We start from the raw sequence: 23,014 nt of genomic DNA on the forward strand, positions 1-23,014 counted from the left end.
GCCCATAGCCTTTGCTGCATCCAGTGCACTCAGCCGTTTCTTGATATCACGTGGAGTGAATCGAATTGGCCGAAGACTGGCTTCCGTGATGGTGGGGATATCGGGAGGAGGCTGAGATGGATTATCCACTCGGCCCTTCTGGCTGAAGATGGTTGCAAACGCTTCAGCCTTGTCTTTTGCACTCACGTGCTGGACTCCGCCATCATTGAGAATGGGGATGTTTGCAGAGCCTCCTCCTCCCGTTAGTTGTTTAATTGTCCACCACCATTCACGACTGGATGTGGCAGGACTGCAGAGCTTTGATCTGATCCGTTGGTTGTGGAATCGCTTAGCTCTGTCTATGGCATGTTGCTTCCGCTGTTTAGCATGCATGTAGTCCTGAGTTGTAGCTTCACCAGGTTGGCACCTCATTTTTCGGTACGCCTGGTGCTGCTCCTGGCATGCTCTTCTACACTCCTCATTGAACCAGGGTTGATCCCCTGGCTTGTTGGTAATGGTAGAGTGAGGAATATGCCGGGCCATGAGGTTACAGATTGTGCTGGAATACAATTCTGCTGCTGCTGATGGCCCACAGCGCCTCATGGATGCCCAGTTTTGAGCTGCTCGATCTGTTCTGAATCTATCCCATTTAGCACGGTGGTCGTGCCACACAACACGTTGGATGGTGTCCTCAGTGCGAAGACGGGATTTCATCTCCACGAGGACTGTGCGGTGGTCACTCCTACCAATACTGTCATGGACAGATGCATTTGCGACAGGTAGATTGGTGAGGACGAGGTCAAGTAAGTTTTTCCCTCGTGTTGGTTCGCTCACCACCTGCCGCAGGCCCAGTCTGGCAGCTATGTCCTTCAGGACTCGGCCAGCTCGGTCAGTAGTGGTGCTACAGAGCCACTCTTGGTGATGGACATTGAAGTCCCCCACCCAGAGTACATTTTGTGCCCTTGCGACCCTCAGTGCTTCCTTCAAGTGGTGCTCAACATGGAGGAGGACTGATTCATCAGCTGAGGGAGGACGGTAGGTGGTAATCAGCAGGAGGTTTCCTTGCCCATGTTTGACCTGATGCCATGAGATTTCATGGGGTCCAGAGTCAATGTTGAGGACTCCCAGGGCCACTCCCTCCTGACTGTATATCACTGTACCGCCACCTCTGGTGGGTCTGTCCTGCCGGTGGGACAAGACAGACCCAGGGATTGTGATGGAAGATTCTGGGACGTTGGCTGAAAGATATGATTCTGTGAGTATGGCTATGTCAGGCTGTTGCTTGACTGGTCTGTGGGACAGCTCTCCCAATTTTGGCACAAGTCCCCAGATGTTAGTAAGGATGACATTGCAGGGTCGACTGGGCTTGGTGTTTTGCCATTGTCGTGTCCGGTGCCTAGTGGTCCGATGCCGGGTGGTCCGTCCGGTTTTATTCTTATTATGACTTTTCGTAGCGAGATTTTACAACTGAGTGGCTTGCTAGGCCATTTCAGAGGGCAATTAAGAATCAACCACATTGCTGTGGGTCTGGAGTCACATATAGGCCAGACCGGGTCAGGGCGGCAGGTCTCCTTCCCGAAAGGACATCAGTGAACCAGATGGGTTTTTCCGACAATCCGGTAGTTTCATGGCCATCATTACTGATACTAGTATTTTAATTCCAGATTTTATTTTTCATTAATTGAATTTAATTAATTAATTGAATTTAAATTCGCCAGCTGCCGTGGCGCGATTTAAACTCATGACTCTGGATTTTAGTCCAGGCCTCTGGATTACTAGCCCAGTAACATAACCACTATGCTACCGTATCCCAGATAACCTGCCCAAGGTCCGATACCATAAGAGTGGAACTTCTGTCCATTCAGTCTGTCCCTCTCCCAGTGCCCACAACATCACAGATAACCTGCCCGAGGCCTGATACAATAAGAGTGAAACATCTGTCCATTCAGTCTGTCCCTCTCACAGTGCCCACAATATCCCAGATAACCTGCCCGAGGTCTGATAGAATAACAGTGGGACTTCTGTCCATTCACAGTCTGTTCCTCTCCCAGTGACAACAATATCCCAGATAACCTGCCCGAGGTCTCATACAATAACAGTGGAACTTCTGTCCATTCAAAGTCTGTTCCTCTCCCAGTGCCCACAATATCCCAGATAACCTGCCCGAGGTCTGATACAATAACAGTGGAACTTCTGTCCATTCACAGTCTGTTCCTCTCCCAGTGCCCACAATATCCCAGATAACCTGCCCGAGGTCTGATACAATAACAGTGGAACTTCTGTCCATTCACAGTCTGTCCCTCTCCCAGTGCCCACAATACCCCAGATAACCTGCCCGAGGTCTGATACAATAACAGTGGAACTTCTGTCCATTCACAGTCTGTCCCTCTCCCAGTGACCACAATATCCCAGATAACCTGCCCGAGGTCTGATACAATAACAGTGGAACTTCTGTCAACTCACAGTCTGTCCCTCTCCCAATGCAAACAATAACCTATTTCCCGTTTCCGCAGAGGGTCAGTACCAATGACGGTTTCATAAATTATTCCACTCGAACCTCAAGTTTCGGATAACCAGAATCACCTTTGGATTAGTAATGAGATGTTCATGGTAAAGGGCAGGACTGATAGTATTAACCATCAGACGGAAAATATCACCTTCATTTAAATCTCCATGTTCAGTAAATATTAGAATCAAGTGAGGATTTGAAACTTTTCTCCGCCATTATTCACTTTCAAGCGAGGTTTTCAGTAACTGAGTTTAATTTCCTGCTCACACCTCAATTGAAGCTATGAATTAAATCTAGGAAAATTTTAATGAATAGGAAAGTGATTTTGAGAATTTGTTTTTATGCCAATACAACTAACATTGAGAACCACTTCCTGTCTGTTCTAATTGAAGATATTCAACAGAAACACAAGGAAACACTCCGGGTCCAAACTGAAACACTGAGAGTGAACACGATCCTAATAAAGGAGAAGGTTAAGATTTTCCAGCTGGTCACTCTATACACTGAGCTAACGGTCATTTCTACAGTTCGAGATCGGACACTTGTAGAACATGAACTGCTGGCAAGAGGCCGAGACCATGAAGGGTGGCGAAAGAAACATCTCCGGAGAGAACTGGAAAAAATCCGAACTGATCAATTGTTCCAGAGCAGTTTTTCCCAGAGAAAATCCAAATCTGGGAGTTCAGCAGCAGTGAGCGGAGTCGCGGGGATTGGAAAAACAACAATGGTACAAAAGATTGTTTATGACTGGGCCACTGGGAAAATATACCCACACTTTCAATTTGTTTTCAGTTTTAAATTCCGGGATTTGAACGCGATTAACTGTAGAATAAACCTGAAGAATCTGATACTGGATCTGTATCCTTACTTTGGGAATATTCTGGGAGAGCTCTGGAAGAACGCAGAGGGATTACTGTTTATATTCGATGGTTTAGATGAATTCAAGGACAGTATCGATTTTGATAATAATCGGATAAATACAGAGGCTGATTACATGTGCACAGATCCTGAAGACTGGTGTGAAGTGTCTGACATTGTGTACAGTTTAATACAGCACAAGCTGCTCCCAGGATGTTCAGTGCTAGTGACCAGCCGCCCCACTGCATTACATTTATTGGAAAAGGCTGAGATCAGTGTCTGGGCTGAAATCCTGGGATTTGTTGGTGAGGAACGGAAGGAATATTTCAACAAGTATTTTGAAGATCAGGCGGTGGCAGCAGCTGTATTCAAACATGTGGAGGAGAACGAGATCCTGTACACCATGTGTTACAACCCGTCCTACTGCTGTATCCTCGGTCTGTCACTGGGTCCCTTCTTCACACGAAGATACAGGAAACAGCAGCGAGTTCCCAAGACCATCACCCAACTATATTCCAACTATATTTACAACATTCTGAAAAACCATGGCCGAGAGATTGAATCCCCCCGTGATGTGTTACTGAAGATCGGTGAGATGGCCTTCACAGGAGTCTCCGAGAAGAAGATTGTGTTTAGAAATGGAGATTTGATCAAGTACAATCTGCAACCTTCCCATTTCCTGTCTGGGTTCATGATGGAACTTTTGGAGAGAGATGATTCTGCCCAGAGTGTGGTTTACACATTCCCGCACCTCACCATCCAAGAGTTTGTAGCCGCACTCGCACAATTCCTGACTCCAAATCCAGGGGACATCCAGAAACTCCTCAGTGAAGCCTACAGCAAGAAAGATGGGCGATTTGAGATATTTCTCCGTTTTGTTGTTGGTCTCTCCTCCTCACAGTCAGCTCGGCCCCTGGAGGAGTTTCTGGGGCAGTTTCTTCATCAAACAATCTGCGGAGTGATTGACTGGGTGAAGGAGAAGTTTGAAGGAGAGACTGGAAACACAAAGAGTGAAACTGATAAAAGGGACCTCCTGAACACACTCCATTACCTGTTTGAGTCTCAGAATCAAACACTGGCTCGGGTCACAGTGGGATCTGTTGAAACACTTACATTTAGTAGATTGGGACTGACCCCGATTGACTGTGCGGTCCTGTCTCATGTCATTGGACTCTGTGATGCAATAAAACACCTCGATCTGCGGAACTGCTCCATTCAGAGTGAAGGACTCCAGCGGCTGGGACCCGCACTGCACAAATGCCAGGTGTTGAGGTAACTGTTTATTTGTCTCTCACTGTTGGGCCAATTTTCGAACAGTCATGGATTGAATTGTTGCTCCGTAATGAAGGGAAACAAACAGTTCAGTTAAAGCAGAGAGAAGCAGATTCAACACAAATATGCCAAATGATAAAAGGATCGTTTAGTAATTCCGTAAGAACTGGAAAATCTAAAATGGATCCTTGTGAACAAGTCGGGATTAGTGAATACAGGTCACTGAAAAAGTCTGATAATTTAATTGCAATAAATTATATTAACTGCAGCAGTCTGTGTGTTGGAGCATCCCACACTCTCACTAGACTGTCAACGTGTGCAGGAGAGGGAATCAGAAACACCAAACATTCAGCAACAAAGAGCAAAACACAGCTTTCGGGCATTCAACCGCCAGTGGGCGAGCTGAGCTTTCCCCACAGGACATCGGTCCGTTATCTTAACTCATCAATGACACAGCCCTTCACACTCTCCAATACATCCACCATCTCTTCACCCAGCTGGCAGCACTTGTGCCTCTGAGTCAGAAGGTCGTGGATTCAGGCCCGGCGCTTATTAATCCAGGCCGACACTTCAATGGGATTTGGGAGCTAAAATTTGCGGGTAAAAAGGTTCCAATCTAACGGGTTGTGGGTATTAGCCCAGGAGTACAGACACACACCAGCCAGCGGTGGGGCCTCACACACAACGCGTAGCTCCTGGATTAACCAGGGGAAGTGAACCCGGGAATTTCCCATAACCTGCCCCCTGTGTGAGGCCCCGCTTGCGGAGGGAAATTTCAGAAAATTCCTCATAAACTGCCGGGCCCGTTGGACCTGAAATAAATGTGGAGCCAGTTTAATGGGAATAAAGGGAGAGACTCCGCTCCCCTATAATCTGGGAGCAAAGGGGAATTTAAACTAGTAACAGGACAGAATAAACTCTCCTTGTTACATGAAATCCTGGGGCACGGATTTTACAGCAATAGTTGGTGCCGATTCACAATGTAACTCACCCCGAGATATTATACAGATTAATATAATACTGCGTAATGTCCAGGAAATTATCGCTTTATCAATTAATTCGTGGAAAATCACCCCATTCCCATAAAATCTGGGATTTAAGAAGCAGCAGAAACGAGACAAGTTTCCCCAAACATGACGGGACCGGTCACTGACCTCCAGGAGGGTCAGTCTGATCATCAGGGAATGAGGCCGGACTGAGGGACATTTAAAGGCTTCACACAAACAACAGTTTCTTTAATAAATTCATTTACTGACAGTCCCTGAATATATGGGGTGTTGGACAGAGTGAGATTCATTGTCAGTGACAGGGAAATCTGGTTATTAATTTCCTGAAATTTTTTCAGTGTTTCCTGTAACATCAGAGAGAAATTGTATCAGATCGGGGATTGGGTTCAGTTTGTTTCTCACTCTCTGTCTGTTTGTGTTTAGACTGGGGAGAAATAAACTGGGAGATTCAGGAGTGAAACTATTATCTGCGGCTCTGAGGAAACCGGACTGTAAAATACAGGAACTGGGGTAAGTATCCGACTGTGTGAGATTGTGTTTACAATAACTGGATGTCTAACACGGTACATTAATGTCAGTAAAAGTAATAATACAAATAAATACTGGGAATTTACTCTGATTCCTGTTATCTCTGTTTGTCTCTGTCTCTCTCTCTCTCTCTCTTATCTGCAGGTTGCGGGATAATGACCTCACAGATTCTTGTACCGAGGATCTCTCCTCCGCTCTCAGTGCAAACCGTTCACTGACGGATCTGAACCTGAGTGATAATAAACTGGGAGATTCAGGAGTGAAACTACTGTCTGCAGCTCTGAGGAACACGGATTGTAAAATAGAGAAACTGCGGTAAGTATCAGACTGTGAGATTGTGTTTATAATAACTGGATGCCGAACACTGTACATTATTATTAGTATAAGTAATAATAATACAAATAAATACTGGGGATTTAACCTGATTGCTGTTATTTCTCTCTCTCTCTCTCTGATCCCCAGTCTATGGGATGCCGGTCTCACAGATTCTTGTACCGAGGATCTCGTCTCCGCTCTCAGTACAAACCGATCACTGACGGATCTGTCGCTGGGATCAAACTCCTTCACAGACCGATCTGTCCACGCCCTCCGCTCCCTCATACTGACCCGCAGGAGTCTGAAGTGGATCGGGTGAGTGTTTGTGTTAATGTTCAATGTAATAAATAAAATATCAATGGGATTCAGTCCCTTTTATGGGTAATATTTGTCTGCAATTATTACTGAAATATTAACCCCAGTCTCCCTGTTATTGACACTGTTGTTCAATCTGTTTATTTCCTGTTTAATCATTAATCTGTTTCAGGCTGTGGGGGAATCAGTTCAGTTCAAACGGAAAGAGACACCTGGAGTCACTGTGGGAATCCAGACCCGGACTGAGAGTGGGAGTGTGAACATTTCAATTTATAACCATTCCTGGTCTCATTATATGAACATTTCAATTTATAACCAGAACTGGTCTCATTATATGAACATTTCAATTTATAACCATTCCTGGTCTCATTATATGAACATTTCAATTTATAACCATTCCTGGTCTCATTATATGAACATTTCAATTTATAACCATTCCTGGTCTCATTATATGAACATTTTTGGCCGATTCTCTGTCCCTCCCCTTTAACCGGCCGCGCTCCAGGTTTAAATCCAACGGCCCTTTAACGGTTTCCAGCTCGAGCTGAGCGAGCGTCGTCTCCCATTGTGACGTCAGAGGCCCAGTGACAGGGTCACGAGACTCAGTCACCCGGTCCCCCAGCGCTGATTCTGCAGGATATCCGGGGCTGGATGGTCCCCAATGGGGCACTGGGTCAATGTACAGACAGGAAGGGCCCAGGGTGGGGCTCAGTTTGGGCTGCAGTGGGACACTGGGTCAATGTACAGACAGGAAGGGCCCAGGGTGGGGCTCAGTTTGGGCTGCAATGTGACACTGGGTCAATGTACAGACAGGAAGGGCCCAGGGTGTGGCTCAGTCTGAGCTGCAGTGGGACACTGGGTCAATGTACAGAGAGGAAGGGGCCAGGGTGGGGCTCAATCTGGGCTGCAGTGGGACACTGGGTCAATGTACAGACAGGAAGGGCCCAGGGTGGGGCTCAGTTTGGGCTGCAATGGGACACTGGGTCAATGTACAGACAGGAAGGGCCCTGGGTGTGGCTCAGTCAGGGCTGCAGTGGGACACTGGGTCAATGTACAGACAGGAAGGCCCCAGGGTGGGGCTCAGTCTGAGCTGCAGTGGGACACTGGTCAATGTACGGACAGGAAGGGCCCAGGGTGGGGCTCAGTCTGGGCTGCATTGGGACACTGGGTCAATGTACAGACAGGAAGGGCCCAGTGTGGGCCTCGGACTGGGGTGCAGTGAGAAACTGAGTCAATGCACAAACATGAAGGGCTCAGGATTTTGCTCAGTCTGGGCTGCATTGGGACACTGGGTCAATGTATAGACAGGAAGGGCCCAGGGTGGGGCTCAGTTTGGGCTGCAATGGGACACTGGGTCAATGTACAGACAGGAAGGGCCCTGGGTGTGGCTCAGTCAGGGCTGCAGTGGGACACTGGGTCAATTTACAGACAGGAAGGGCCCTGGGTGTGGCTCAGTCAGGGCTGCAGTGGGACACTGGGTCAATGCACAAACATGAAGGGCTCAGGATTTTGCTCAGTCTGGGCTGCATTGGGACACTGGGTCAATGTACAGACAGGAAGGGCCCAGTGTGGGCCTCGGACTGGGGTGCAGTGAGAAACTGAGTCAATGCACAAACATGAAGGGCTCAGGATTTTGCTCAGTCTGGGCTGCATTGGGACACTGGGTCAATGTATAGACAGGAAGGGCCCAGGGTGGTGCTCAGACTGGGCTGCAGTGGGACACTGATATTTGGACTCAGTACTCCTGGGTGCCTCTCCCAATGAGGAGTCAGAATTTGGAACGTGTCCCTGTGTACCGGGCCTTCAGCTGCCGAGACCGTGAGCTCTGCAATTCCCTCCCTAAAGCTTTCCACCTTTCTCCCTCTCTCTCTCACTCCCTCCTTCTTCAATATACTTGTTAAAACCTCCCTCTTTGCTCAAGCTTTTGGCCACCTGTCCTTATATTTCCTTATAAGGCGCAGTGTCAACTTTTGTCTCATTGCTCCTTTGAAGCACCTTGGGACGTTTTACGACTGTAAAGGGCTCTATAAATGTAAGTTGTTGTCTGTGTGATCTGTTAATAAAGTGCACCGTTTACTTCAGCTCAGGCCTGGTCTCCTCGTTATTTAAAATAAAATAAAAATACTGTTTTTTAAAATATTGAATATTTTTTGCTCGAAACTGCATCACACCTCCTCCAACTGGCATCATAGATGTGACCGGTCGGTCTGTTGAACCGGGTTGGTCTTCCCCGGTGTTGAGGGCTGGATATGCAATTTACGCAAAATGGTGAGACGGACTGTGAGTCAAAGATCTCAGCTGGGACTCCACAAAATGGCCTCCCGACATGCAACGCAAAATGGCCGCCTTGTACCAATTGCAATATCACAGAATGATGCATCACAGAAGCAGGCCATTCGGCCCATTGTGCCTGTGCCGGCTATTTTACAGAGCTATCCAGTTCGTCCCACTCCCCTGATCGTTCTCTAAACCCAATAACGTTTTACTTTTCGAATATTTATCCAATTCCCTTTTGATATTTACTATTGAATCTGCTTCCACCTCCCTTTCAGACAGTGAATTGTAGACATAACCACTCGCTGCGTAAAAATAATCCTTCCTCATGTCACCTCTGACTCTTTGGTTAATTATTTTGAATCTGTGTCCTTTGGCTACCGACCCTCCTGCCACTGGAAACAGTTTCTCCTTATTTACTCCATCAAAACCCCTCAAATGGCCGCTCTGTCCCCTCAAAGTTGTCCCATCTCCCCGAAACACAAGCATCATATTGAAATTATAACAAACCCTCGAAGCCCGTACAGGAGATCACGTTTCCGACGTTAATCTCCTCTCGGCCCCTGTTTGTCTCACACTGGGTTAACGTGTTTGTATAACATTGCAGGCCGGGCTACTTTAACCCCAGGCTTTAACCTGGTTAAATCACAACGGTCACAGTCGAACAGGAACATGTTAAACCGAGGCCCCTAAACCAGGGCCCAGAGAGGAAATTAAACCCCAGGGCAATAAACAGACAAAACTCTCGTGGGCCCTGTTTGGGTGCAGCCTGTGGAGGAGGCCTCGGCTGTTCCCTCTGGGGGAGGCATCGGTCAACCCAGAGTGATCCCAGAGTTGCAGTCTTTATATTTAGACCACCACCACAACAACTACAACAACAATTTTATTGTTATGGTGGCCATCTTGGACAAAATTGCCGCAAGTACGGCAGCCATCTTGGTTGAAATGGCGGTAAATACCGCGCAGAGTGTCCCCAGTGATTACACTGTGACCCCAGAATGTACCAGTAACCCCCACTTTGAACCCAGAGTGCACCCAGTGATCCCGGAGTGCACCCAGGGATCACATATTGCACCCAGTCACCCTAGAGTTGTCACAGGGTACACCCAGGCATCCTAGATAACACCCAGTCACCCCAGAGTGATCCCAGAGTGGGAGTCTTTACATTTAGACCAGCACCACAACGATTACTACTATAACAACAACTTGTATTTATAATATATTTTATTCTACATATAGGTATTTACACACGGCCAGCATGGCGGCAACTTGGACAAAATGTCGGCAAGTACGGCAATTCGCAGGTTGTCCTCAGTGATGCCACGGTTGCCCCAGAATGTCCCAGTGATCCCACAGATACCCGAGACTGCACCCAGTCATTCCAGAATGATTCCTGAGTTAACATCGGGAACCTCGAATGCATCTAATCACCCCAGAGTGATCCCATATTGCACGAAGGGAACCCAGAGTGCACCCAATTATACCAGATTGATCCTCGATTGCACGCAGTGATCCCAGCGTACACCCAGTTAACCCAGATTGATCCCAGAATGCACCCAGGTATCCCAGGGTGCACGCAGTCACCCCTGAGTGGTCCCAGATCGCATCCCAGCCATTCCAGAGTGCACTCAGTCAACACAGAATGATCACAGAGCGCGCCCAGTGATCCCAGACTGAACCCACTCATTGCAGAGTGATCCCAGAGTGGCTGTCTTTATATTTAGACTGCCACAACAACGATTACTAGAACAACAACAACTTGTATTTAAATTATATATACCATATATATATTGGTGTATTTACTCATGGCCAGCATGGAGGCAAGAACGACAGCCACCTTGAACAAAATGGCGGCAAGTACGGCGGCCATCTTCGACAAAATGGCGGCAAGAACGGCAGCCATCTTGGAAAAAATGGCGGCAAATACGGTGGCCATCTTGGACAAAATCACAGTCCCCCTGCCGTATTTCTATGTCTACGTCGTCCTTCTCCATGGTGAAAACAGATGCAAAAAATTCATTTAGAACCCCTCCTACATCTGCCGGCTCCACACACAGATTGCCATTTTTGTCCCTAATGGGCCCTATTTTTTCCCTAGTCATCCTCTTACCCTTAATATACTTATAAAACATCTTAGGATTTTCCTTTATTTTGCTCGCCAGTGTAATTTCATGGCCCCTCCTTGATCTCCTAATTTCTTTTTTAAGTATCCCCCTGCACTTTTTGTACTCCTCTAGGGCTTCATCCGTCTTTAGCCTTTTGTATCTGCCAAAAGCCCTCCTTTTTTTCCTAATCCATTCTCGTATATCCCCTGACATCCAAGGTTCCCTGGAGTTCTTGTAACCACCCTTGACCTTTACGGGAACATGTTGCCATTGTATGGTCTCAATCTCCCTTCTGAAAGACTCCCATTGCTCCGATGCGGATTTTCCTACAAGCAGCTGATCCCAGTCCATTTTGGCCAGATCCTGCCTTATCCGATTAAAATCGGCCTTCCCCCAATTTTGAACCTTTATTTCCGGCCCCTCCCTGTCCTTTTCCATGACCACCTTAAATCTCACCGAATTATGGTCACTGTCACCAAAGTGCTCACCTACAAGCACTTCTTCCACTTGGCCGGCCACATTCCCGAGAATTAGGTCCAGTACCGCCCCCTCTCTTGTAGGACTTTCTGCATGCTGGCTCAAAAAGCTCTCCTGGATGCACGTTCAGAATTTTGTACCCTCTTAGCCTTTTACACTCTGAGTATCCCAGTTAATATTGGGGAAGTTGAAATCCCCCACGATTATTACCCTATTATTTGCACAATTTTCTGAGATTTGCCTACATATCTGTTCCTCGATCTCCCCCTGACTGTTTGGGGGCCTATAGTACACTCCCATCAAAGTGCTTGCCCCCTTTTTGTTTTTAAGCTCCACCCATATGGCCTCATTAGAGGAACCTGCTAATATATCATCCCTCCTTATGGCAGTAATTGATTCTTTAATTAATATTGCGACCCCCCTCCTCTTATACCTCCCCCTCTGTCTCGCCTGAAGATTCTGTACCCCGGAATATTGAGCTGCCAGTCTTGCCCCTCCCTCAACCATGTCTCTGTGACAGCATCAATATCATACTCCCATGTGTTTATCAACACCTTCAGTTCATCCACCTTATTCGCAAGACTCCTTGCATTAAAATAGATGCCATCCAGCCTTGCCCTTACATATTTGCCCTGTCTTCCAAGCTGACTTGTTTTTTTCTCTATATTTGGCTGCACATCACCCCCTATTGTAGCTCCACTCTGTATCCCATCCCCCTGCCAAGTTAGTTTAAACCCCCCCCCCCCCAACATTGCTAGCAAACCTCCCCGCAAGGATATTTGTCCCGCTCTGGTTCAGGTGCAACCCGTCCGACTTGTACAAGTCCCACCGTCCCCAGAAGCAGGCCCATTGATCCAGGAAACTGAAACCCTCCCTCCTGCACCAACTCTTTAGCCACGCATTCATCTGTTCTATCCTCCTATTTCTATAATCACTAGCCCGTGGCACTGGGAGTAATCCAGAGATTACAACCTTTGAGGTCCTGCTCTTTAATCTGCTACCTAGCTCCCTAAATTCTTGATGCAGTACCTCATCTCCCTTCCTACCTATGTCGTTGGTCCCAATGTGGACCACAACCTCTGCCTGCTCACCCTCCCCCTTGAGAATGCCCTGTATCTTGGATAAAATGACGGTATGTACGTCGGCCGTTTTCGACAAAACGTCGGCATGTACAGTGCAGAATGTCCCAAGTGAGCCCACAGTGACCCCAGAGTGATCTGTGAGTTCACACAGAGATCGCAGAGTGCACCCAGTCAGCCCACATTGATCCCAGAGAGGCAGTATTTATATTTAGACCAACACAACAACAAGTACTACTACAACAACAACTTGTATTTATGATATATATATTTCATATATATATAATATCTCTGTGTATTTAAAAGGCCAGCATGATGGCAAGTATGGTAGCCATCTTGGACAAAATGGCGGCAAGTACCTTGCAGAGTGTCCCCAGTGATACTACAGTGACCCCAGAATGTCGCAGTGACCCCACTTTGGCCCCAGTCTGCACCGAGTCACCCCAGAGTGATCCCAGAGTGCACACAGGGATCCCAGAGGACAGCCATGCACCCCAGACTGATCCCAGAGTGAAGCCAGGGACTCCTGAGTGCACCCAAGTATCCCACACAGCACACAGTCACCACAGAATGACCCCAGAATGCAGACAGGGAACCTAGAATGCACCCGGTCAACCCATATTTATCCCAGAGTGTCCCCTGTGATACCACAGTGACCTCTGAATGTCCCAGTGACCCCAGCGTGATATCAGAGTGCACGCAACGATCCCAGAGTGCAAAAGGCACCCCAGAGTTATCCCAGGGTGCACACAGGGATCCCAGAGTGCATATAGACACCCCAGAGTGATCCCAGAGTGCACACAGGGAACCCAGAGTGCTTATAGACACCCCAGAGTGATCCCAGGGTGCACACAGGGATCCCAGAGGACACACATGCACCCCAGACTGATCCCTGAGTGAAGCCAGGGATTCCTGAGTGTACCCAAGTATCCCACACAGCACCCAGTCATCACAGAATGATCCCAGAATGCAGACAGTGATCCCAGAATGCACCCAGTCAACCCAGAGTTATCCCAGAGTGTCCCCTGTGATACCACAGTGACCTCTGAATGTCGCAGTGACCCCAGCGTGATCTCAGAGTGCACGCAACGATCCCAGAGTGCATATGGACACCCCAGAGTGATCACAGGGTGAACCCAGGGGTCACAGATTTCACGCAGTAATCCCAGACTGCACACAGTCAACGCAAAGTGACCCCAGAGTGGCAGTCCATATATTTAGACCACCACAATAACAACTTGTATTTATAAGCTACATATCATATATATATTTGATATATTTATGTGTGTATTTGCATGATGGCAATTACAGCAGCCATCTTGGTCAAAATAGCCGCATGTACGGTGGCCATCTTGGACAAAATGGTCGCAAGTAGCACAGCCGTCTTGAACATAATGGCGGCAAGTAAAGTGGCGATATTGGACAAAATGGCGGCGATTCCGGCAGCCACCTTAGGCGAAATAGCGGCAAGTTCCTCAAGGCTGTTCGACAGGAACAGGAGGAGGCCATTCAGCCCCTCGAGCCTGTTACATAGGAACAGGAGGAGGCCATTCAGACCTTCGAGCCTGCCATACGGCAAATGAAGCATACCGAGCACAAAGGAAGATGGTAATGCTTGTTGGAGGCCAATCATCTCAGCCCCAGGACATTGCTGCAGGAGTTCCTCAGGCCAGTGTCCTCGGACCAAACATCTTCAGCTGCTTCATCAATGACCTTCCCTCCATCATAAGGTCAGAAATGGGGATGTTCGCTGATGACTGCACAGTGTTCAGTTCCATTCGCAACCCCTCACATAATGAAGCAGTCTGAGCCCGCATGCAGCAAGACCTGGACAACATCCAGACTTGGGCTAATAAGTGGCAAGTAACATTCGCGCCAGACAAGTGCCAGGCAATGACCATCTCCAACAAGAGAGAGTCCAACCACCTCCCCTTGACATTCAACGGCATTACAGTGTGTACCATCCACAGGATGCACTGCAGCAACTCGCCAAGGCTTCTTCGATAGCACCTCCCAAACTCGGGACCTCTACCATCCAGAAGGACAAGGGCAGCCATCACATGGGATCAACACCATCTGCACGTTCCCCTCGAAGTCACACACCATCCCGACTTGGAAATATATCGCTGTTCCTTCAGCGTCGCTGGGTCAAAATCCTGGAACTCCCTTCCAAACAGGATTGTGGGAGAACCTTCACCACACGGACTGCAGCGGTTCAAGAAGGCGGCTCACCACCACCGTTTCAAGGGCGATGAGGGATGAGCAATAAATGCTGGCCTTACCACCGACGCCCACATCCCATGAACGAATAAAATGAAATGAAGGCCATTCAGCTCCTCGAGTCCGTTACACTGGAACTGGAGGCCAATCAGCCCCTGAAGCCTGTTACATAGGAACAGGAGGAGGCCATTCAGCCCTTAGAGCCTTTTACAGGGGAACTGGAGGCCAATCAATCACACAAGCCTGTCAGATAGCAACAGGGGGCGTCGATTCAGCCCCTCAAGTCCGTTGTACGGGAACTAAATGCCATTCAGCACCACGAGCCTGTCATACAAGAACTGGACACCATTTATCCCCTCAAACCTGTTAAGTAGGAACAGGAGGAGGCTATTCAGCCCCTCGAACCTGTTGTACAGGAACTAATGGAGGCTATTCAGCCCCTCAAGCATGTTACAGAGTAACAGGTGGAGTCCATTCAGCCCATCGAGCCTGTTATATAGAAACAAGAGTAGACCCTTCAGCTCCTCGAGCCAGTTCAGACATTCAGTTAAATCATGGCTGATCTGTTTCTGAACTCCATCGACCCGCCTTGGTTCCTTAATCCTTAATACCCTTGTCTAACAAAAATCTATCAATCTCCGTTTTGAAATTTCGTATTGACCCCACGGCTCAACAGACTTTTGTGGGGAGAGTTCCAGATTTCCACTACCCTTTGTGTGAAGAAGTGCTTCCTGACATCAACCCTGAACGGCCTAGCTCTGATTTTAAGGTTATGTCCCTTGTTCTGGATTCCCCACCAGAGGAAGTAGTTTCTCTCTATCTACCCTATCAACTCTTTTAATCATCTCAAACACCTCAATTAGATCACCCCTTAATCTTCTATATTCAGGGGAATACTCGCCTTGTCTATGCAACCTGTCCTCATAATTTAACCCTTTTAGCCCAGATATCATTCTGTTGAATCTGCGCTGCAGCTCTTCCAAGGGCAATATATCCTTCCTGAGGTGCAGTGCACAGAACTGAATGGCGGTCCTTCAGATGGGCTCTAACCAGAGCTCTGTGCAGCTGGAACATAACTTCCACCTCTTTATATTCCAGCCCTCGAGAAATAAAGGCCGACATTCTGTTAGCCTTTTTAATTATTTTTGTAACTGTCCACTAGCTTTTAATGATTTCTGTACTTGGACCCTTAAATCTCTCTGCTCTTCCACAGTTCCGAGCTCCTCACCATTTAGAAAACTCTCTGATCTATCTTTCTTAGATCCGAAGTGGATGACCTCACATTTCCCCACATTGAACTCCATTTGCCACAGTTTTGCCCACTCACATAATCTCTCAATGTCCTGGGAATGCGTGGTGCATTCGTTTGGTTGGAGAATGCTTTATATCAGATCGTTAAGTTAAAAAAGATTACAATTGATTTTTATTTTGTACAGTTTGAACAAGATCCTTATTCACTGATCAGTAAAATGTCTGTGTTTTTCTGATAGTGGAGACAGTTCAAAGATAGTTACCTTTTTGCCTAATTTAATGAAGTGAAATTTTGCTGATTTAAAATCAGCTGTATTTCTAAGCTTCAAAAGCAGCCCCTCTGTTAGGTGAGGCTTCACTCCCAATGTCTCAATGTTTCCGCTTGTCCTGATATCAGTGTAACATTTGAAGGGCTCCAGGTAATGAACAGTGAAACCCCTTCAGATTATCTCAGCCCACTCGTTCTATCCAGTGCCTAATAGTGCCTGCTCTTCAGAGGGTGACAGATTCACACTAAACTGGACCTTGTTTTAGACTTTAACTGCCAAACAAGTTGATGAAACAGAAAGAGAATAAAAAAATAGTTGCAGTAAGACAACAGTTTTACTGTGAAGCTCAACCAGATCCTTATTGGAAAATAAAATATTAAATAATTCACAAATACTATACGGAACTTTCGAACATCCTGGTTCTTTGTTGTCTTTTTCTCACAAACTATGGAAGCTGTCGACTTGATTAACATTCTCAGAGATTCCAAACAGATTCACCAGTTTGAAAAAGATAGACTGATGAATACCTTCAAGACAGTGACTGGGAGCCAGTCATTTTAAGCAATGGTCTGTTTAATTCAAAGAAGCTGAAAATCAAAACTGTACGAGAAGAAATGACCCCTGAGGTTTGTATCTGAATCAAATGTTTGACTTTACGAGGTGCATGCTGCCTTTAAGAGGTGAAGCCTGCCTTTAAGAGGTGCTATCCGCTCACGCAATATCGGGGCCCCCCTGCTGGTGAGAAGCCACTCAACAGCACAGCCAGGACTGACTGCTCGCAGGAATCAGGTGAATCACCAGGCAGCACCAATCTCACGGGTTGTCTGCATCTCAATGACCGGGTGCAGGTTAATCGCGCCCGGATTCGGGGGTTATCAGTGCACATCTTTATATACATATATATACATATATTTACATACATATGTTACATAGAATACAGCACGGCACAGAAACACGCCATTCAGCCCATCTGGGTAAAGAAGTTCCCCTGAATTTCTTACTTGACAACAACAACTTCTGGAGTAGAAAATACAATACAATATATAATCTAATAATATATTGAGATATGTTTAACATCGAATGTACGGCACATTTCAGAGGCCACTCGGCCCGACTGCTCCTCCTTTTTACAACAATTACTTCTTGTATGTATGATACAACATAATATGTCTTTATTTAAATATTACATAGACTACAGCACGGCACAGAAATAGGCCATTCGGCCCTTCTGGGTAAAGAAGTTTCTTCAGGATTCCTTGTATTACTCCAACAACATTATATATGTTTGTATACGACATGGAATTACATCGAATGTACAGCAGGGAAACAAGGGACTTTCGGCCCATCTGGGTAAATAAATATCCCACAGTGTTCCCACTGTGATCCAGTGATCCCACAGTGCACCCAGTGTTAGTGCCCCATTGATCCATGGTGTCGCAGTGAACCACAGAGCACCCAGTGATCCCACAGTGATCGCAGAATGACCCAGTGATCCCACAGTGCACCCTGTGATAGTACCCTATTGATCCACAGTATTCCAGTGATCCACAGTGCACCCAGTGATCCCACAGTGATCGCAGAGTGCCCCACCGTGATCCCACAGTGCATCCAGTGAGAGTGCCCCAGTCATACACAGTGTCCCAGTAATCCACAGTGCAACCAATGATCCCCTAAAAGGTGTTGGTCTGTCTGTCTGTCCTGGTTAGTGTTTGCTGCAGGGTCCAAATTGCCCCTGTGCTCATTTTCTCTTCTGTTCCTGGAGCAGGGGACAAAAAGCCCGGGCATTTTTTGCGACTTCACCCCTTTATGTTGCAGTTTGCAAAGGCGAATGAACATTACCTTTGCTCTTTTCTCTTGTTTTAATTAGCAGTGGACAAAAAGCCTGTAGTTTGTGGTCAACTTACAGTTAGTGGCTTTTTCCAATTAGCTGAAGAGTTCAAATAATTTCATGATGTTTAAAACAGCCAAAGTAAATATGTTTTTAAAAAAAGAAGTTCGGAACTCTCTTCCGCAAATGGCAATTGATACGAGCTCAATTGCTAAATTTAGATCTGAGATAGATAGCTTTTTGGCAACCAAAGGTATTAAGGGATATGGGCCAAAGGCGGGTATATGGAGTTAGATCACAGATCAGCCATGATCTTTTCAAATGGCGGAGCGGGCACGAGGGGCTGAATGGCCTAGTCCTGCTCCTGTTCCTATCTTGCTCTGATATTATTAATATTGAATTCCGGCAGGCATTTGGTAAGGTTCCACACAAGAGACTGTTGACAAAAATGAAAGTGCATGGAACTTGAGGCAATGTATTGACATGGGTAGAGAATGGGTGAGGAGATTGGAGACAGAGAGTCGGGATAATGTGTACATACTCCAATTGGCAGCATGGGACTAGTGGTGTCCCCCAGTGTTCTGTAACTAGGGTCTCAGCTTGTCACCATATTTATCAATGACTTTGATGAAGGAACAGAGAGTCGTATATCCAAGTTTGCTGATGACACGAAGTTAGGTGTTGCAGTAAGTAGTGTGGATGCGATTGGAAAGTTGCAAAGGGACATTGATAGATTAAGTGAGTGGGCAAAACTATGGCAGATGGAGTTCAATGTGGGGTAATCCACTTTGGACCTATGGTCAGGGTATTTTCCAAATGTTAAGAAGCAGAGAGAATTAACGGAGTGTTAGCCTTCATCTCAGGGGGCTGGAATATAAAGAAGTGGAAGTTATGTTCCAGTTATATAAAGCTCTGGTTCGACTGCGTCTGGAGTAACTGCGTTCAGTTTTGGACACTGCACCTCAGGAAGGATAGATTGGCCTTGGAGGGGGTGCAGAGCAGATTCACCAGAATGTTACCGGGGCTAAAAAGGTTTAATTATGAGGACAGGCTGCATAGACCGGGCTCGTATTCCCTCGAGTACAGAAGATTGAGGGGCGGTCTGAGCGAGGCGTTTAACATGTTTAAATGATTCGATAGAATAGAGAGAGAGAATCAGTTTCATCTGGGGAATCAAGAACGAGGGGGACATAACCTTAAAATTAGAACCATGCCATTCAGGTTCGAAATCAGGAAGCACTTTTTTACACAAAGGGCAGCAGAAGTCTGGAACTCTGTCCCCCGAAAGGCTGTGGATGCTGGGGGTCAATTGAAGCTTTCAAGACTGAGATCGATAGATTTTTGTTGGGTCAGGGTATCGAGGGATAGGGAGCAAAGGCGGGCAAATCGATTTGAGGTACTGATCATCCATTATATAATTGAAGGGCGGAACAGGTTCAAGGGGCGAAATGGCCTCCTCCTGTTCCCAATGGAGATGTTGAGAATATGCTTTGTTGAGGCTGTGACGTCTGGGTCAAACCCCTGTCCAAACAAGGCAGGCCACATTTGGGAGTTTAATAACATTAAAATGAACATTTTTCTTTCGTGACTTGTGCAACTTCGATCAATTGAATAGTTCTGAAAGAGAATCAATGCCGTCATTCGAACTTCTGGCTGATGATCAGAACAGAGGTTTCTGCAGTGTTGTGGTTATCATGTTCGCCTCACACGCGAAAGTTTCCAGGGTGGAAACATTATGTTGGGGCAATTTTTTTTTTCTCTGTGAAAGTGCCGGTCCTGTTAAATTTAACACAAATTCGTGGTCTCACGAGCACTGAACATTTTAAACCGAGCCCTTAAAAATACAGTGTGTAAAATGAGAAGGGATAAAAAGTTCATCGCACAAAAGAAATTATTAAAGTTTTACAACTTCCCTCAGCAGCCTTTCATTCTGCAAAATAACGTTATCGGCGATTAATGTGTTCAAAAGTTGCTTTCCTGACCGGGAATCGAACCCGGGCTGCAGCGATGAAGGCGCCAAATCCTAACCACTAGACCACCAGGGAGCGCTATTTGCAACATTATCAGATGTAACATGGATTTTCCTTTCTCTGTGATTAAGCTTTTAATTCTGTTTAGTTCCTTATTGCGAATATTTCCGTGATTAAATAAGAATAATGCACAATAGGCCCATGAAAACCCGGGGAGGTAGCATCCCGCTCACCGAGCCTTTATGGCAGCATTTATCTTACCAAGCACTGGAGTGAGTGAAACTGTCTCCGGGGCGGTCTCAGTGTGGAAAGGAATGCGAGTGAACGAGCTATTTGTCGGTTAAGATGGCCGAGTGGAGTTAGGCGTTGCGTTCAGGTTGCGGTCTCCGCTGGAGGCGTGGGTTCAAATCCCGCTTATGACAGTGGTTATTTTGACTCCTATTTCATTTGTTGCTTGAGCTGCAGTTGAATTGCTCTTCCCGCAATAACCAACCCGGTCTCCATCCACGGCACGTTTTGACGCCCACCGTCTCATCCCCAAACCGAGCTTTAAACGAAAATATGCTAGAAACACAAGGCGATAATTCAACAACTGTGGAGAGAACAGACACTTGGGGAAATGTACCATCAGTACAGGAGTAGGCCATTAAGCCCCTCCAGTCCGCTCCGCCATTTGATAAGATCATGGCTAATCTGTGGTCTAACTCCATATATCTGCCTTTGGTCCACATCCCTTCATACCTTCGGTTGGCAAAAAGCTATCGATCTCAGATTTAAAATTCGCAATTAAGCTAGCATCCATTGCCGTTTGCGGAAGAGAGTTCCAAACTTCTATCACCTTTGGTGTGCAGAAGTGTTTTCTAATTTCACTCCTGAAAGATCAGGCTCTAATTTTTAGACTGTGCCCCCTAGTCCTAGAACCCCAACCAGCGGAAATAGTTTCTCTCTATCCGGAAAATGTCAATGACACAGTCAATGGAAGGTGCAGTTCACGAAGGCGACTCACCAGCACCTTCTCAAGAACAATTAGGGATGTGCAATAAATGCTGACCTTGCCATTGACACCCACATCCCATGAATGAAGACAAAAAAAGTCGCCTGCATGGCCGAGTAATTTCGTGCTGCTAAGCGACGGGAAGAATGAAACCATCGGCTTCAGTCCTTTGAACGAACTGTATACACTTGCCGTCGAGTTCAATCCCCACTTGGTCCTCTGCCCTGAAAACTACTGCATCAGAAAATACTCCGTAACATAGAATCACAGCATGGAAACATCATAGAAGGAGGCCATTCGGCCCATTGTGCCTGTGCGAATTCTTTGAAAGAGCTACCCAATTAGACCCACTCCCCTTCCCTTTCCCCAAAGCCCTGCAAAATTTTCCCCTTCAAGGATTTCCCCAGTTCCCCTTTGAATGTTATTATTGAATCTGTTTCCACCACCCTTTCAGGCAGTGCATTCCAGATCATGACAACTCGCTGCGTAAAAACATTCTCCTCATCTCTCCTCTGTTGCCAATTACCTTAAACCTGTGCCCTCCGGTTACCATAATTTCTGGCACTGGAAATAGTTTCTCCTTATTTATTCCATCAAAACCGTTCATGATTTTGAACACCTCTGTTAAATCTCCCCTTAACCGTCTCTGTTCAAAGTAGAACAACCCCAGCTTCTCCAGTCTCTCCACCTCACTGAAGTCCCTCATCACTGGCACCATTCTAGTAAATCAACTCTGCTCCCTCTCCAAGGCCTTGACATCCTTCCTAAAGTGTGGTGGGCAGAATTGTGTGGTGGCCAGCTGGGGCGTAACCAGTGATTTATAAATGTTTAGCATAAGTTCCTTGCTTTAGTACTCTAGGCCTCTATTAATAAAGTCAAAGATTCCGGATATTTTTTTTTACAATCTATTCAACTTGTCCTGCCACCTTCAAAGATTTGTGTACGTATGCCCCCAGGTCTCTCTGTTCCTACACCCCCTTTAAAATTGCACCATTTAGTTTAAAGAGCTGGCACAGGCACGATGGGCCGAATGGCCTCCTGTGTTTCAATTATTCTATGTTTTTGATTACACCTCTATGAAGCGCTTTGGGATATCCCCCAGAAGTGGGAGTCAGCAGTTCACTTTCTCCTTTAACAATTCCATCTGACCTGGGCTGCAATAAATAGATGTTTTCGTGGTGTAATGGATATCATGTTGGCCTCACACACGAAAAACTCCCGGTTTAATCCCGGGTCAGAAACAATTTGATGGAACTTGCTCCTCACAAACTTCCAGGGGCGAGCTTTCTCTCGTGCAAATTGGGCTGCAATCCTTTCACATTCAACAACGGCTGCTCCAGATTCCTGGTCTCATTAACACTGAACACTTTTAAGCAGTGCGTAAAATGAGAAGGGATGAAAGTTACAAAAGTTAGCGTAGTTTCGACAGTCACTCGGCAAACTTGTTAGCATTTCATTCAGTGCGAAACAGAAAGTTGTGCGTTTATTAATGGTGATTAAAAGATTCACCTTTTTAAAAATTCGTTCACGGGATGTGGGCGTCGCTGGCGAGGCCAGCATTTATTGCCCATCCCTAATTGCCCTTGAGAAGGTGGTGGTGAGCCGCCTTCTTGAACCGCTGCAGTCCGTGTGGTGACGGTTCTCCCACAGTGCTGTTGGGAAGGGAGTTACAGGATTTTGACCCAGCGACAATGAAGGAACGGCGATATATTTCCAGGATGTGGAGATGCCGGTGATGGACTGGGGTTGACAATTGTAAACAAT

The 23,014-nt window shown here is 46.6% G+C and overlaps 1 protein-coding gene across 1 annotated transcript; it reads left to right on the top strand.

Moving 5' to 3' along the window:
• Positions 1 to 3,154: 3,154 nt before the first annotated feature.
• On the top strand, positions 3,155 to 8,864 carry LOC137314553 (NACHT, LRR and PYD domains-containing protein 3-like). The gene is made up of 5 exons (XM_067979860.1): positions 3,155 to 4,618; positions 6,049 to 6,135; positions 6,298 to 6,468; positions 6,616 to 6,783; positions 6,956 to 8,864. Exons 1-5 carry the CDS (start codon positions 3,213 to 3,215, stop codon positions 7,041 to 7,043), a joined length of 1,920 nt encoding a protein of 639 aa, XP_067835961.1. The 5' UTR covers positions 3,155 to 3,212; the 3' UTR covers positions 7,044 to 8,864.
• The last annotated feature ends 14,150 nt before the right edge of the window (positions 8,865 to 23,014 follow it).

This window comes from Heptranchias perlo, unplaced genomic scaffold (assembly GCF_035084215.1).
Source record: "Heptranchias perlo isolate sHepPer1 unplaced genomic scaffold, sHepPer1.hap1 HAP1_SCAFFOLD_52, whole genome shotgun sequence".
Lineage (NCBI taxonomy): Eukaryota > Metazoa > Chordata > Chondrichthyes > Hexanchiformes > Hexanchidae > Heptranchias > Heptranchias perlo.